The following is a 15,179-nucleotide window of genomic DNA, read 5'->3' as shown; positions in this document are numbered from 1 at the left end:
TTGAGGAAATGTGCAATGGCACTAGAATTTAAAATAAAATAAAATCAAAGGCTCTTCAGTGAAATACAGTATTAACAAATCTAGGCGTTCACTCAATTATTCTATAAAAAAAAGCATCCCCAGTGTAGTTACTAAAATTTCCCAAGTAATTACACTAAATAGCTCTTCAGAGGCTCTAAATGCATATTATTGGATTACGGAGAGCACCAGCTGGAGTGTCAAGCGGAACAATGGCCTGAACGAAAGAGGACAATACCTTACAATATAATATACTGTTAATCACCACAGATACTCTGATTAGAACATATAGTAAGTAGGCTAATTTTATTTTCTCTTTTGTTTCTTCTGCAACTAAAACTTACACACAGAATCTGTTACTGGTATTTGAAGGAAAGGATTTGTACACTTTTCTTCCTAACGGCAGAGGCAAACTGGTCAATACCTGAGAAGCTGAGCCATCGGAACCGCCTGAGTGAGAGTCATCAGGAGGGCCGACAGAGCCATGAGCAGCCAGTGAAACGTTCCCTCCCAGAAATTCATCGCCTCGAACCGAATGGATGAGATCATTCAAATATTTATAATAAAGATTGCTGGATAAAAAGCCAGGCAAAAAGACCTGAAAAAGAGGACAAGCATTACTTTAAAGTTGAAGTCAAATATGACTAAAATTTTATTTGCAAACAAAATTTTACCCGCAGTTCTACCAGGTGGTACAAATGATTTTGTCACACTACCAAGTATTATCCCTTCATACACAGTTTACATTGTGACTGCAATTAAGACTACTATTTGTAGGGGTGCCTGGGTGGCGCAGTCGGTGAAGCGTCCGACTTCAGCCAGGTCACGATCTCGCAGTCTGTGAGTTCGAGCCCCGCGTCGGGCTCTGGGCTGATGGCTCAGAGCCCGGAGCCTGTTTCCGATTCTGTGTCTCCCTCTCTCTGACCCTCCCCTGTTCATGCGCTGTCTCTCTCTGTCCCAAAAATAAAATAAAAGAGTACAATTTGTAGGTTTTTTTCCCTAAAAAACACTTGCCATAAAACTATTACGTAGACTTGATACTTAGACTTCTTAGTGACCAGAAAACATGCAGGGAGTGAATATAACCTGACACTACATTTTTCTGGTTTGCTATAAATATTAAAGTCCAGGTGTATGTATTGATAATTTACTTTTGAACTGATTTCCTTAAGATAAATTACCAGCTGTGTGATTATCGAGTTAAACAGCATGAACATTCTAGCTTTGATATATATGGCCAATTTACTCTTCAGAAGGATGTTGCTAATTTGTATCATTGGCCATGTATCAAGGTGTCTGTTTTGAGACCGGCTTTCCAACACTGGATTGTGTTTTTCCAAATCATTGTTAAATAACTGCCTAATGATGGATGTTTTTCTTTGCATTTAAAAATTATTAATGATGCTGAATAAGCTCCCATGCTTATTACTGGCATTTCCTATCACCAACTTTTCCTTCATAGCACTTAGCCCATGACGGTGGCACTTAACATGTTTTTAACTTGTGCCTTCTTTATAGACAGAGATCCAAGAGGGCAGAAACCACATTTCTTCGTTTACCCCTGAAACACCAATACCTAGCACAGAAATTCTCAAAGTACTGATGAACAAACCATCTAGGTCTTTTTCTCATTTATCTACTGGATAGTATTCTTAAAATTAGTGTAAGTTCTTTCACATATATACATTTTATAAGAAATATTTTTATGTTCTGTTTTTCTGTGTATTTTAATTTTCTTTTTTAGCCAGAAAGCTTGCACTCTTCACATGATACAGATTTGGAACTTTTCCTTTAAGATCAGAAAGATTTTAACTTTAATTTCATTTAGTTTAATTAAAAAAAACTATCCCTGGGCCATAGCTGATACTCTACTCAGTTTAGCACTAGATTTTAATGATTTGAATTTTATATGTAACTCTTCCATGTTCCTGAAATTCAGTTTTTATGTGTAGTATTATTTAACAGTGCTTACTTAACCCCTTCCCACCTAGATACACATGACATACATAAGCAACAGAACCTCATGGGCTTATCCTGGGCTCTGTGCAATTCCTGGCAAAATCTGCTCTAGTTCATTAGAAGAATAAATCATTCACAAATTCCAACACCTTATTATTAATAAGCTATCAGTGATACCCCAGAAGTTATGATACACAAAACTAGCACTCTAGCCCTGTTGACAGATATTGATGAAATATCTGGAACACCCCTAGGCTAACTTCACCCAATATTGCTCTCGAATCATTTTTGAAAACGTGATAACAACAGGCTATGTTAATAGCCACTAACATTTTTTAATGCTTACTATGTGTCAGGCGTAAGATTAATAGTAACTGCATCCATCTTACCTCATTTTAATCCTTAAAATAACCTTAAGTATCCATACTGTCTCCATTTTACCGGTGAGGAAAACGGCATTAAAGAATTTCAGTAACTGCCTGAGGTCACTCAGCCTATAAAGGTTAAGATGAATACATACCAAGTCAGAGTCAAAGCCTCTGCTCTTAATCACTATGCTCCACTGTTTCCATTTTCCACTGTTCTGTTACATTTGGTTTTTCCCGTGTTATGTTTTCTGGGTTTCACCAGTAAAAACTTCTTGCGGTTTTAATATTTTTGAAGTTCTTGGTTACCTTCTCCATGGTCGTCCAGGCCTGACGTAATGGAGTTGTGAAACAGTTAGGGAGTGGCCCACCTTCCCTGCAGATATTGGATTCGATTTCTAATCGCACAACATCATCAAATCCAAGAGGATGTGTGGCTTGGAGGGAGAAGTACCTACGGTACAAAGACAGCCAAAGAAAGTAAAACCAAATTCCACAGCCAGTAGAAGCAACTTTTGGTACCTACACTAGAGAATCTTCTATGAGGCTACTTGATTCAGCCTGCAGACCTAGGACTCTAGAACTGGCTGACAGCTGGGCTGCAACCTTGATTCCCACGGCCCTAAAGTCAACTTGCTACCTTTGTATTATCTCCTTCCGTCATCCTTAGCCCTTGTTTAAGTTTTCTGAGGGTCAACTGAGACAAAGAAATCAATCAATCACACACATCGAATGGGTACCCATTCTCTGTTCAGCACTTGGGAGACAGAAATCGACTTAAAGGAGGGTAAGACACAGTTATTTCCCCTGGAAAGGGAGCAGAAAAGATCTCTGCATAGGCCACAATAAGAACATGCCATCATAACTAAGAGACCCAAGTAATGTACAAGTAGGAATTCAAAATAAAAGAACAGTGAGGGGCAAGTAAGTGGATTTGATGGATTTGGATAGGATAACAGGACTTGATGATTGCGTGCAGAAAGGAGAAGGAGTAATTGATCAGTGATACCTCAAAGATTTCTAGCTTCTTAAGATATAATGCAAAACTAGTGTCTTGGTAAGCTGATTATAAAGTGGATACCAAAAAAAGGAGGATTAAAAGAAAAATACCATCTTAGGGACTTCTAAATCCTGTCTACGATACAAATAAAGACTGATTAGATAGGACTGTGATGTTACATACATAATATACAGAAGACATAAAAACAAACAGGGATTGGTAAAGTCAAATATGGCCCAATGAACTTGACAAAATGACAGTGCGAGTGGGATGCCATACAGTAACCTTCATTTACAAAAGGCTCCCAATGTGACAATGGGATCCAGCAGGAAAACAGACTCTCTGCTCTGTGGGGTTACTGACCTCCAGCCAGGATCTCACTACTAGTACCATTTTTCTGTTCCAGCATAAAAAAATATACATATATATTTTTTGTTATCAGCCTTTTCTTAACAGAAAGTTAGTCTCCCATCTTGTAATGAGTAAGTTGGTAAATACTCTTCCATGATTGGAATTTTGGAGCATCTCAGACCAAATTTCTAAATGTAAACATCTGCTGTTTCAACGTCCATGTAACAATATTTCTTATATAATATTTCCCACAAATACATTATACTAAAATAAACAGAAAACATCAAGAACTGTATTCCAGCTTAAGTTATGCCACTAACTTGCCCTGTGACTTTGAGAAAGTCACTACCTCTCTGGGCCTTCATTTCTCATCTGCAAAATGGGAAAATCGGACTAGATCCCTAATCTGGCTATTCATCAGCATCATCTGGGGAATATTCTAAAAATAAAGATTCCTGGGTCATACCTCAAACATGCTGAATCAGAATCTCTCAGAGAGGACTGGAAACCTATTTTTAACAAGCCCCCAGGTGATTTTCACACAGACAGCCCAGCATGAACTTGCAGAGCAATGTTTAAGAATCACTGACCTAGATGCACTTGGCTCTCTCCCAACCCTGACAGTCCATGGATTCTCCTCTACCATCAAGTTATCCCTCTTAGCAGTTGCTTGTGGATACAAATAGCATATTACTTTTCTTTACAGAATATGGAAAATTAAATGAACAGCGTACGGGCGCTGGCCACAGCCTTATCATTTAACTGACCAAATGTTCTCAGTCTGTTCACTGTAAGATTTTGCCATCCTCTCATTGGCAGTGAAGACAAGTGAAAAACTATTATTCACTGAGTATGAACCAGGCTGAGCAGATCTGCACCACAAAATATGATCTGCCTATAGAGAGTCAAGACCCTTTTCAATATATCCCAGTTAGTTTCATCTTCCTTCTTATTTTTTAGAGAGGGGAGAGAGAGCGTGTGCATATGCGCGTGCGTGCGGACCGGGCAGAAGGAAGGGGAGAGAGGGACTCTCAAGCAGGCTCCATGCCTATTGCAGAGCCCGATGCGGGCCTCAATCATCTGACTGTGAGATCGTGCCCCAGGCCGAAATCAGGAGCCGGACACTTAACCAACTGAGCCACCCAGGTGCCCCCATCTTCTGCTTATATTCCCTACCCAAGTTTTACTTACCCAAACTCAAGTTTCCTGAAAGTGCCACATTCCCCTAAGTTTCTCTGACTTTGCTTGTGCCAATCCCTCTGCCTAGAATGTTCTTTCCTGCCTTCTCTGGCTAGCAAATTTCAATTCGTTCTTCAGGATCCAATTCTCATCTTTCTCTTGTGAAACCCTCCCTGAACTCCACCACCATCAACCTTCTTGCCACACACAGACCTCCTATTCCCCCAAGACCTTTGTTCTAACAGTCCTAAAACTATACACACCATATGAAACGTAGCTTTTCTGCTACTTCCTGTGAGCTCCTTGACAGCAAGAACTGAATCTATTCATCTTTATTTCCGAAGTACCTATCAAATAACAAACACTTGCCAAACGCTGAATACATCAACAAAACTCACTTGTCATATAAAATCATGGCATCATTCTGTGCCTCCTGTCCATCATACTGGCCCTTCTTGGCAGCCAGCTGAGACTGGAAGTTATCTGCTGCCAACCAGAACTGTAAGATATTCACTGCATCCTCTTTCTCCATGTACTAGGAAGGAAAAATACAAAAGAAGAAAAAAAGACCATAAACAGATTTCTCTCCCCATCTCTAATCTCTAAGTCCAACCATTAAAATACAGGACACACACACGCGCGCGCACACACACACACACACACACAAAACAAACACAACACAAAAACAGATCCATTTGTTCAGTTAATGCCAGTCAACAACTTACAGTTATTTGAGATTGAAAAGCATAAAGCCATTCTTGTAGGGAGAAAATACAAAAACTAACAACAAAACAACCACACTGCCGGATACAAACTTAAGTGAACTGGAATAAAAATCACGGTAAAGATGATTAGTGGTCCCTCGCTGGCAAACATACACAGAGTAAACTAACCAGACCAAATCTTTTATACCTGATCATTTCCATCACTCCACGCAGCCAGAGTAACGGGAACAAATGCTGGACTTAGGCTGATGGCAAACGAGGGAGTGAGAAAGCAGATCAACTGAACGGGCTCTATTCTTGGGAGAGGCAGAGTCAAGCGTATCCAAGTTACGCTTTGTGAGCCTGGAAATCCTCTCATCTCTACTGAATACTCATTTGCTTTGCAGCAAAAGCATTTCATTTGCTGAAGCTGAACAAATACCATTACACTAAACTGTATGCCTCAAAGAGATTAATATATTCATTGCTCGAGAAATCCTATCCAGTGGCTGAAGTAAAAGGGACGATAGTAGGAAAAAGTTTGCTACCTTTCTTTCTCTCTTCTGAAGTCTGGTCTGCAAATATGTGTGCATTGGAATCATGTATCAAAACTGTGGTTTTTTAAAACAGCTCCAAATAATCAAAAATATGCATTCTCTTATAAGCAGATGTTTAATAAGTTTTTCAAAATTAGAGTTATCTTACACTGAATTTTCACATTCTCTACTCTAACACGCCATCAAAGTACCCTTGCCATTAGATACAGCTTAAAATAGTACTGTGTCATTCCAATTGATCTTTTTGAGTCAAGTCATTACTTGGCTCTTCCGTGTTATTTTCTACAGAGGGGGCCCCAGCATTTCTAGTTCAGAGGCTGGAATGCTCTAACAGAGTGTGAAAGGAAATGCAGACTTTACCTCAGAGAAATAAAAGAGGGCTGACTCACAGAAGAGAATGTCAGCCAGGTAAACAGTTCCACTGGTCAGCACTTCAATCTGGTATTTACAGAAATGGTGGCTTCGCAGAAACTCACTAAAGTGCCTGCACATGGACAAGAAGGGAAAATTTGAGGGAACGATGAAGGAAAGAGCTTAACTGGGAAAAATACACTCTTTCCATTCTGTGCCTGTTGTATCTTAAAAGCCTAGGTCAACACTACCTCCCTTCCCCTGGTGTCGTTCCTGGTTCTTACACCTGGAAATAATCTCTCCCCGCTCTTGGTGGCTTTGTAGTTTTCCTCTGTGACACATGCTACCTCCTATTACGGTAACCAAAGATCATGCCCTATTTCTCTCATTAGGCTCTAATTTTCTTCAAAGCAGGCATTGTATCTAACTGTGCCTTGCACAGAGCACCCTTTTCAGAAATGCTAAATGAATCAATATGTAGATTTTTTTTTTTTTAAGGGCATGCAGCAGTAATTAATCTAAAACAAAACAAAACAAAACAAAACAAAACTTTGGAGGCCGTTTCAACAAATCTATGTGGATTTAGTAGTAACAGCATCCATTAAGCCTAAAGCATGCACTAACAAATTAGGATATCCACCTGCACACGTGCATTGTTTGAACAGAAACCAATTGTAACAGTCACACTACACCCACATCACCCCCAAATGACTTCAGAATTAAAAACAAATTCTTTTAACCTGGGAAATATTAACATTAAAAATGAACACGGGTTTTATTATTTTTAAGAGTTCACATAATTTATATTTAAAAGACACCATTAACCAAAGTAGTCTTAGAGCAGGAGTATGCTTATACGATCCTGTAAACATTCAAAACACTTAAGTCCTCAGAGACCATTTGTTTTTAGTTGAGTGAACCCAGATCCCGAAAATGCAAATGGGAAAGTATGTAATTAACTTACTCTTGCTCCATTGCACTAAAGACTATGGACTGTGCCACAACAAAACAGTTGGGGTCCACCTGTCCATCTTCTCCACAAATCTTTGCTGTAAAAGAAATGGTAAATAAATTTCTACTAAATCTGAACTATACACCTTTGGGAATCAGAGGAATAAAGGTAGAGGCATATGAATCAGAAGGTTTTAAATAGAGCTAAGAAAAATACAGGTGCACGGCTAATCTTGAGGTAGGGAAGGTCTTTCTAAGCATATACACAAAAGTAGAAATCAAAAGATTTAACAACATAAAATTAATTTTTATACACGAGAACACCTCCGAAACAAAATAAAACAACTGGTGCAAAAAATTCACAGCGTGAATGACAATTTACTTTGTATGTGACAGATTATTCAAGAGCTCCTACAAACTAGTAAGAAATGTCCTGGAAGAAAAATGAGCCAAGGACATGAAAAGACAGTTTACAAAAGAACAAATATAGGGGCGCCTGGTTGGCTCAGTTAGAAGAGCATGCTACTCTTGATCTCGGGGTTATGAGTTCAAACCCCATGCTGGGTACAGAGATCAATGGAAAAAAACCAAAACTTTTTTTTTTTTTTAAAGAACAAATTATAAAATGGCCAATATGCAAAGATATGCATGCTCGCTGGTAATCAAATAAATATAAGTACAAATTAGAATAACGAGGCACCCCACCTTTTGTCTAGCAAATTGGCACAAAACTGTTACAACAATGCATATGTTTAATTGTGTAACACTACACTGCCTTGTTTGAGCAAGGGCATGGGAAAACAGACACTAGCATTTGTGGGAAAATAGTGGTATATAATTTTCCGGAGGGCATTCTGGTAGTTTCTAGCATAAGCTTTAAAAATAAACATGCCCTTTCAATCAGCAATTCTATTTCTAAGACTGCAACCTAAAGAGTTATGGATTTGTAAGAAGGTTTATCTGTAAAAAGTTTAGCAAAATGTTATTTGGAAGAAACACAAAGTGTGCTAAAATTAGGAATTACCTAACTCAACTGCAGCAAGCGGGTAAGCCCGTTGGTTAGCCAGCTATCAAACATGGCTGAAACCCTCCCGCCCACGATGGCTGGTTTCACTTTAAGTTCATGACCTTAGCACGACCTCAATGGAACCCAAGGATCATACTACAGTCTCCTGGGCCATTTTCTCTCATACTCTACCGGACAACACACAACACATCTTCTTCTCTCTCTTTAAAAATGATATATACATCTTCGAATTCTCTTTGCTGATTACTCTGCTTCCTACTTCATTAAGAAAATAGAAGCAGTCAGAAAATTATTTCCATCTCCTGCCACCACATCTACCAACTCACCTGCACCTCTACCCACACATTCTGCATTTGAGCACCGGACCCCTTCCTCTTGCCTCAAGACTTCTTTCTTACAGCAACTGTCCCCTCGGTCTCCTGCATCGCTTCTTTGCTGCTGCCTCATATTCACCAGCTACATACAGTCTGTCTGTATGTTACACATATGAACTTGCTTGTATGCTATACCTTATATGCATATAACGCATCACCACAAAAACAAAACCCACTGGCCCTTGACTTAACATCCCCTTCCAGTTTATCCCTGGAGCAAGATGCCTCAAAGAGTTGCTCATACTTGCTGTCTCCACTCCGCCTCCTATTCTAAGACTCCTCTGATGAAGTTTTCGTCTCCACTGGTACCCTGAAATTAAGATAACCAGTGGGCCAGTTGTCCACAGGGTTGGCAAGTCCATTCCATTCCTGGTACTCATCTTACTTAACCTCTCAGCAGGATTTAACACACCTTCGATCACTCCCTTACCCCCAGAAACGTTTTTTCACTTGGCTTCCAGAAAAGAACTACTGTCCTGAGACAGAGTTGATAAAGCGGGGCCTACTTTACTAGCTGTTACTCTTGAGTTTCTGCTAGTTCTTCCTCACCTGCCAGACTTGTAAATATCAGGCCTGCCTCAGAACTGGGTGCTTAAGACTTCTTTGTCTTCACTCATCATACTTACACTGAGGGTAATGTTATCCGTGGCTCTAAACCACCTATATGCTGATGACTTCTAAACATGTATCTTCAACCTACACCTCTTTCACGAACTCCTAGTGCAGATATCCAGCTGCATACTTGACATTCACCATTTAGTGAACACCCAAACTCCTGATTTTCCCCATAAGCCATTACCCTCACAGTCTTCCTCATCTTATAAATGGCAACTCCAGGGGCACCTGGGTGGCTCAGTCGGTTAAGCGACCGACTTCGGCTCAGGTCGTGATCTCACAGTTCATGAGTTCAAGCCCCATGTCGGGCTCTTTGCTGACAGCTCGGAGCCTGGAGCCTGCTTCGGATTCTGTGTCTCCCTCTCTCTATGCTCCTCCTCTGCTCGTGCTCTGTCTCTCAATACTAAATAAACGTTAAAAACATTTTTTTTTCAAGTTTATAAATGATAACTCCACTCTCTTATTCAGGTTTGTTTGTTTATTTGAGAGAGTGACAGCGTATGAGCCAGCGAGCAGGGGGAGAGAGGCAGAGGGAAAGGGACAGAGAATCTCAAGCAGGTTCCAAGCCCAGTACGGAGCCCGAAGCAAAGCTTGATCCCATGACCCTGGGATCTTGGCATGAGCTGAAATCAAGAGTCTTACATTCAACTGATGGCCACCCAGGTGCCCCATTATTCAGATTTGAAAAACAAACAAACAAACATGAAGTCATGCTTAATGCCTTTTTCCCCTCTCACACTATTCAACTTCAAACCATCAGTAAATTCTATCAGCTATACCTTCAAAATATCTTTAAAATTCTACCACTTCAAGGATTTGCAGAAGATGAAGGAAGCAGTGGAAGCACAGTTTTTGGGTTATTCTGAGTCCCCATATAAACAGGGAGTAATGAGCCAGCAATACCAGAAACCCATGGATAACATTTACAACCAAACTAGGCAGGTGGGATACACAATAACAGCTTAAGTACAGACTTCTTCCAACTGTAATGTACTTTAAGTAGAGCTGTGTAGAGTATTCCAGGGGCGGCTGGGTGCCTCAGTTGGTTGAGCATCTGACTTCAGCTCAGGTCATGATCTCATGGCTCAGAGTTCGACTCCGCACCGGGCTCTGTGCTGACAGCTCGGAGCCTGGAGCCTGCTTTGGATTTAGTGTCTCCCTCTCTCTCTGCCCCTCTGTTGCTTGTGCTCTCTCTCTCTCAAAAATAAATAAACATTAAAAAGAAAAAAAAGCATATTCTAACTGAAAGAGAAGAAAACGGGGTAGGATTCAGAAGAATGAGGTTCAAAGAAGAAAAACGGTCTAAAAACATAGGTAATTAACATTTTAACTTTCTCAGATCTCTTGATCACTAAATGTTACCAACTTATACTTCAAAAGATTTTTTTTCCCCTCACGGGATTATATCATTACTTTGATAAAGAAAAGGAAAGAAAATAATTGAAGTGATATTTCATTTTTAAATATTTTACTTGAAACCCACCCCCCCCTTTTCTCCCCTACCCCTGCATAGTTTGGTTATTCACTGGCACAAACAAATCCCCAAAGGAATCACTAGCCAATCAATATCTCAAATAGCCAAATTCTAATCAGTTAGCACACCCCAGTTGTCCTGTTGCAGAGGAAATGCTGGTCTAGAGAAGTGTGGAAAATGGTTGTAACAAATTCCCACATAAAAATAGAGGAACTGCATAGAAAGGCCAAATTCCAAAGACAACATTTGCAACAAAACTGGGTGAAAACCCAAAATACAAGCAAATGGGGACAATCAACAGCCTCAAGACCTGTATAAGAGTCTATCTGTGTGGGAGAAACAAAAGGAAAACAATGGGGCCAACATCTGACAAGCCCTAAAATAGTCAACAGTTGTTCACTGGGAAGTATGGTGGGCCAAATTAAGAACTACAGTTTAGACAGGAAAAGGTTTTGCTGTCTCCAATAATGAATGAATGCAAAGTATCTGTGATAAAGACTGAAAGAGCCCCATGCTGGGAAGAATCTGCTAGAAGAATAACATGCTATATTTCATAAATCAAAAATATCAAGTTTCTGCAATAAAAATATAAAACTCAGTACCAGGACTTGATGGGAACATAATAAATATTTGTTTAGTGAATAAACAAATCACTTTCATCTGTGATTACAGGTGCCTCTAAGGTCCTTCTTATACAACAGAGTAAAAACTTTCTTTTTTTTTTTTTTTTTTTTTACTATGACCTACAGAGAAATAGGTTTACATGACATAGTATATACATACATACATAAACATATGATGAAAACAATTTCCTGAAATGAGGTTTGCCCTTACTACTGTGAAGCACTTTCATTTTTCTATTCTAGTCTTTTTTTGGCAGGAAGGTGTGGTCATAAGAGGAGACTAGTCTGAATTTACAGTATGAAAAACATTGCCAAATAGCATACCAGTCAACGTGTAGTGGTCTATTTTCTCGCCTTTTCTTTTTTTAATGTTTTTATTTTTGAGAGAGAGACAGCATGAGCAGGAGAGGGGCAGAGAGAGAGGGAGACACAGAATCTGAAGCAGGCTCCAGGCTCTGAGCTGTCAGCACAAGGGCCTGACACAGGGCTCAAACCCACCGACCACGAGATCATGACCTGAGCTGAAGTCAGACAGTTAACTGACTGAGCCACCCAGGTGCCCCTGTAGCGGTCTGTTTTCAAATCCTGAGTCTGCTATGTCTGAGGTGTGTTATCTTGGACAAATAATTAAATCCCCTCTTTGTGCTTCAGATTTCTCATTTATAAAATAATAACTGTATTTATATTACAGGTTTTTAGAAGGTTAGAGTTTATCCACAGAAAGTGCCTATAATGCTGTCTGGGACACAGTAAGAATTCAACATCTTTGAGTGCCACTACTGTTTTTGCTGCTGCTGTTATTTGAGCCAAAGTCTAAGAATTTACATCTGCCATACGAAGAGAAAATTTTTAAGTGAGCTACAGTTGATATACTAAAGTACGCTGAACACAGACTAAGAAGGGATATGTTGACTTCCATTTTCATAAAAGAGTCTCTTAAGTAATAACCAAAAACAGGCATTATTTTTTTTTTTATTTGCCATAGCTTCAAGCACTGCTTACCTATGATGTCATTTCTCATTGCTTCTGTAATCGGTATTGGTTTAGCAGCATCTGGAGATATGTATTTGGTAAAAGTATTCACTGCATCTTGTTCTATGCCTGCAAGGGAAGAAGGGGACAACTTCAAAATTCAAAGCACACTTGGACCAGTAACGGGCTACAATCATGAACAGCGGGGCTGTTTGCTGTATGCCCAAGCGTGTGCGTGCACACACACAAATACATCCACATTTATTACAAATATAAATACATAAAAAAATATGTACGGGAGAAAACAATGTTGCTTCTTCACCGTTTGGTTTGTGGAACAGAGAAGTTACGCCTGAATTCCGCCCCCTATTCCTCCTCTAAACTAACCAACTGCTCCTTAACAGCAATTATTTATGCATGTCCTCTTTCCATGTCTCTTCTCCAAAATCTCAACGTAAAGGACTTGCTCAGCAATGTTAACAGCAGGAACTGCAAAATTATTTATAAACCTGCACTTAAAATATTTTACAAAATGATTTCAGGTTTATGAATACCTTCGTTCGACTTTCAACAACCCTAGAAGGTTAAAACAACAGATCTCAAACTTTTTAGTCTCAGGACTTCTTTGCAACCTTAAGTTAAATTGAAGAACCTAAAGAGCTTTTGTTAATGTTTTATCTACAGGTATTAACATATGAGAAATAAAAAATAAGAAAATTATTGATTCGGTTAAAATTAACAATATTAAATCTGTTGTAAGTTAACATAAACAGTATTTTTTATGTGGAAAAAAAAAAAAAAAAAAGATTTTCCAAACTGAAAAAATTAGTGAGAAATGGGCTTTGTTTTACATTTTGCAACGCTCTTTGTCCTGATAGCAAACTGCTGGACTTTCATGATCTGCCTTGGCATTCAATCTGCCGTACTATTCTGTGTTGGCTGAAGTATATTCTAATGTGCTGGTGCGTGTACACACACACTGTTCATTCTGGTTCTGGCACACAGCTTCTAAAAGCAACCCCTAGAATTTCCTAAGCAGCAGGGGTGAGAGGAGCATATTTTGTTATTCATAATGAGCCCCTTTCAACCACAGGAGTGTTTATGGTAATGAGGTGACTTGCAGAATGGGGCAGGTTGCCAGAGGAACAAACTGTGTGATTACAGAACTATAATTTTCAGCCCCACTCCCCAACCTCCAGGGAGGGTAGAGGGGCTGGGGATCATCAAGTTAATCACCAATGGCCAATAATTTAATCAATTATGCCCATGTTGTAGAACCATGAAAACCCTAAATGAAGTGGTTCAGAGCTTCCAGGTTGGTGAATGCATCTATGTGCTGGGAGGGTGGCACACCCCCAACCCCTCAGAGACAAAGGCTTTGTACTTGGGATCTTCTTGACCTTGCCCTATACACCTCTTCGTTTGGTGGTTCGTTTGCATGCTTTATGATGTACTTTATTATTATTTGTTAAGTTTATTTATTTTGAGAGAGAGACAGAGAGAGCAAGCAGGGGAGGGGTAGAGAGAGAGAGGGAGAGAAAGAATCCCAGGCAGGCTCCATGCTGTCAGCCTGGAGCCCAACGTGGGGCTCAAACTCACAAACCATGAGATCATGACCTGAGCTGAAACCAAAGGTCAGACGCCTAACCAACCGAGCCACCCAGGCACCCCTTGATGTACTTTAAAATAAATCAGTAAATGTAAATAAAATGTTTCCCAAAGTTCTGTGAGCTATCATAAGAGATTACAGAACCTGAGGAGAGGCTGTGGAAATCCCAGATTTATAGCTGGTTGGCCAGAAGTACAGGTGACAAATGTACTTGGGACTTGCGACTGGCATCTGAAGTGGGAGGCAATCTTGTGGAACAGTGCCCTTAACCTGTGAGGTCTGCCCTAACTCTGGGTAGTTATGGCCAGAACGAATTGAACAGTAGGACCCCCAGTTACTGACCACAGAGAGAACTGGAGAAGCGCTTGGTGTGGAAAGCCCACATGTTTGGTGTCACAAGTATTGTGAATAGAGGAATGGGTTTCCTTTTACCTACATTAAGAAACTCTTGCCTCAGATAGGCAGAGATGGGAAAAGGAGTATTTTAATGGCTGTTTGAGATCACTGTGGATAAATTCTTCTTTGATACTACACCCAAATGTGACAGTGGTAGTTTCTTAACGGTAAGTTAGAATGGTAGAAGTGCAAACCCTATCAGTGAACTTGTCTGTTATATTAAAATCCAATGGTGTATCTCCCATGTTAGGAGACCTTTTACTCATGATTTTATTACATCATATATACCTATTTTTAAAATTTTTAAATATTTATTAATTTTTGAGAGAGAGCGAGAGAGCAGGGCAGGGGCAGAGAGAGAGGGAGACAGAGAATCCCAAGCAGGCTCCACACTGTCAGCACAGAGCCCAATGTGGGCGGGGCTCAATCTCACAAACCGTGAGATCATGATACGAGCCTAAGTCAAGATTAAGTTGGATGCTTAGCCAACTGAGCCACCCAGGTGCCCCGACATAAATTTTTTGGAATATTTTGGAAAATATTGGTTCACTGACTTATGTAGACCTTCCAAATGTTGATGCCCTGCATCATATAGTATAAAAAAAGAAATCACATCATTAATATCACAAACATCTTATCAGAACACTCTTTAAA

At 39.8% G+C, this 15,179-nt stretch overlaps 1 protein-coding gene across 1 annotated transcript in view; it reads right to left on the bottom strand.

The window, feature by feature from the left end:
* The window catches only part of AKAP10 (A-kinase anchoring protein 10), a 79,071-nt gene that overhangs the window by 23,692 nt on the left and 40,200 nt on the right, over positions 1-15,179 (bottom strand). Inside the window, exons 5-10 of the mRNA XM_043583246.1 lie at positions 12,551-12,649; positions 7,449-7,533; positions 6,494-6,617; positions 5,271-5,407; positions 2,652-2,796; positions 443-616 (exon numbers count right to left, since the gene is read on the bottom strand). Coding sequence (XP_043439181.1) covers positions 443-616; positions 2,652-2,796; positions 5,271-5,407; positions 6,494-6,617; positions 7,449-7,533; positions 12,551-12,649 — 764 coding nt within the window. The remainder of the gene's footprint in view (positions 1-442; positions 617-2,651; positions 2,797-5,270; positions 5,408-6,493; positions 6,618-7,448; positions 7,534-12,550; positions 12,650-15,179) is intronic.

Source organism: Prionailurus bengalensis, chromosome E1, assembly GCF_016509475.1.
Source record: "Prionailurus bengalensis isolate Pbe53 chromosome E1, Fcat_Pben_1.1_paternal_pri, whole genome shotgun sequence".
Classification (NCBI taxonomy): Eukaryota; Metazoa; Chordata; class Mammalia; order Carnivora; family Felidae; genus Prionailurus; species Prionailurus bengalensis.
Note: the sequence above shows the minus strand (reverse complement) of the source record. Positions and strands in the feature narration are given on the sequence as shown.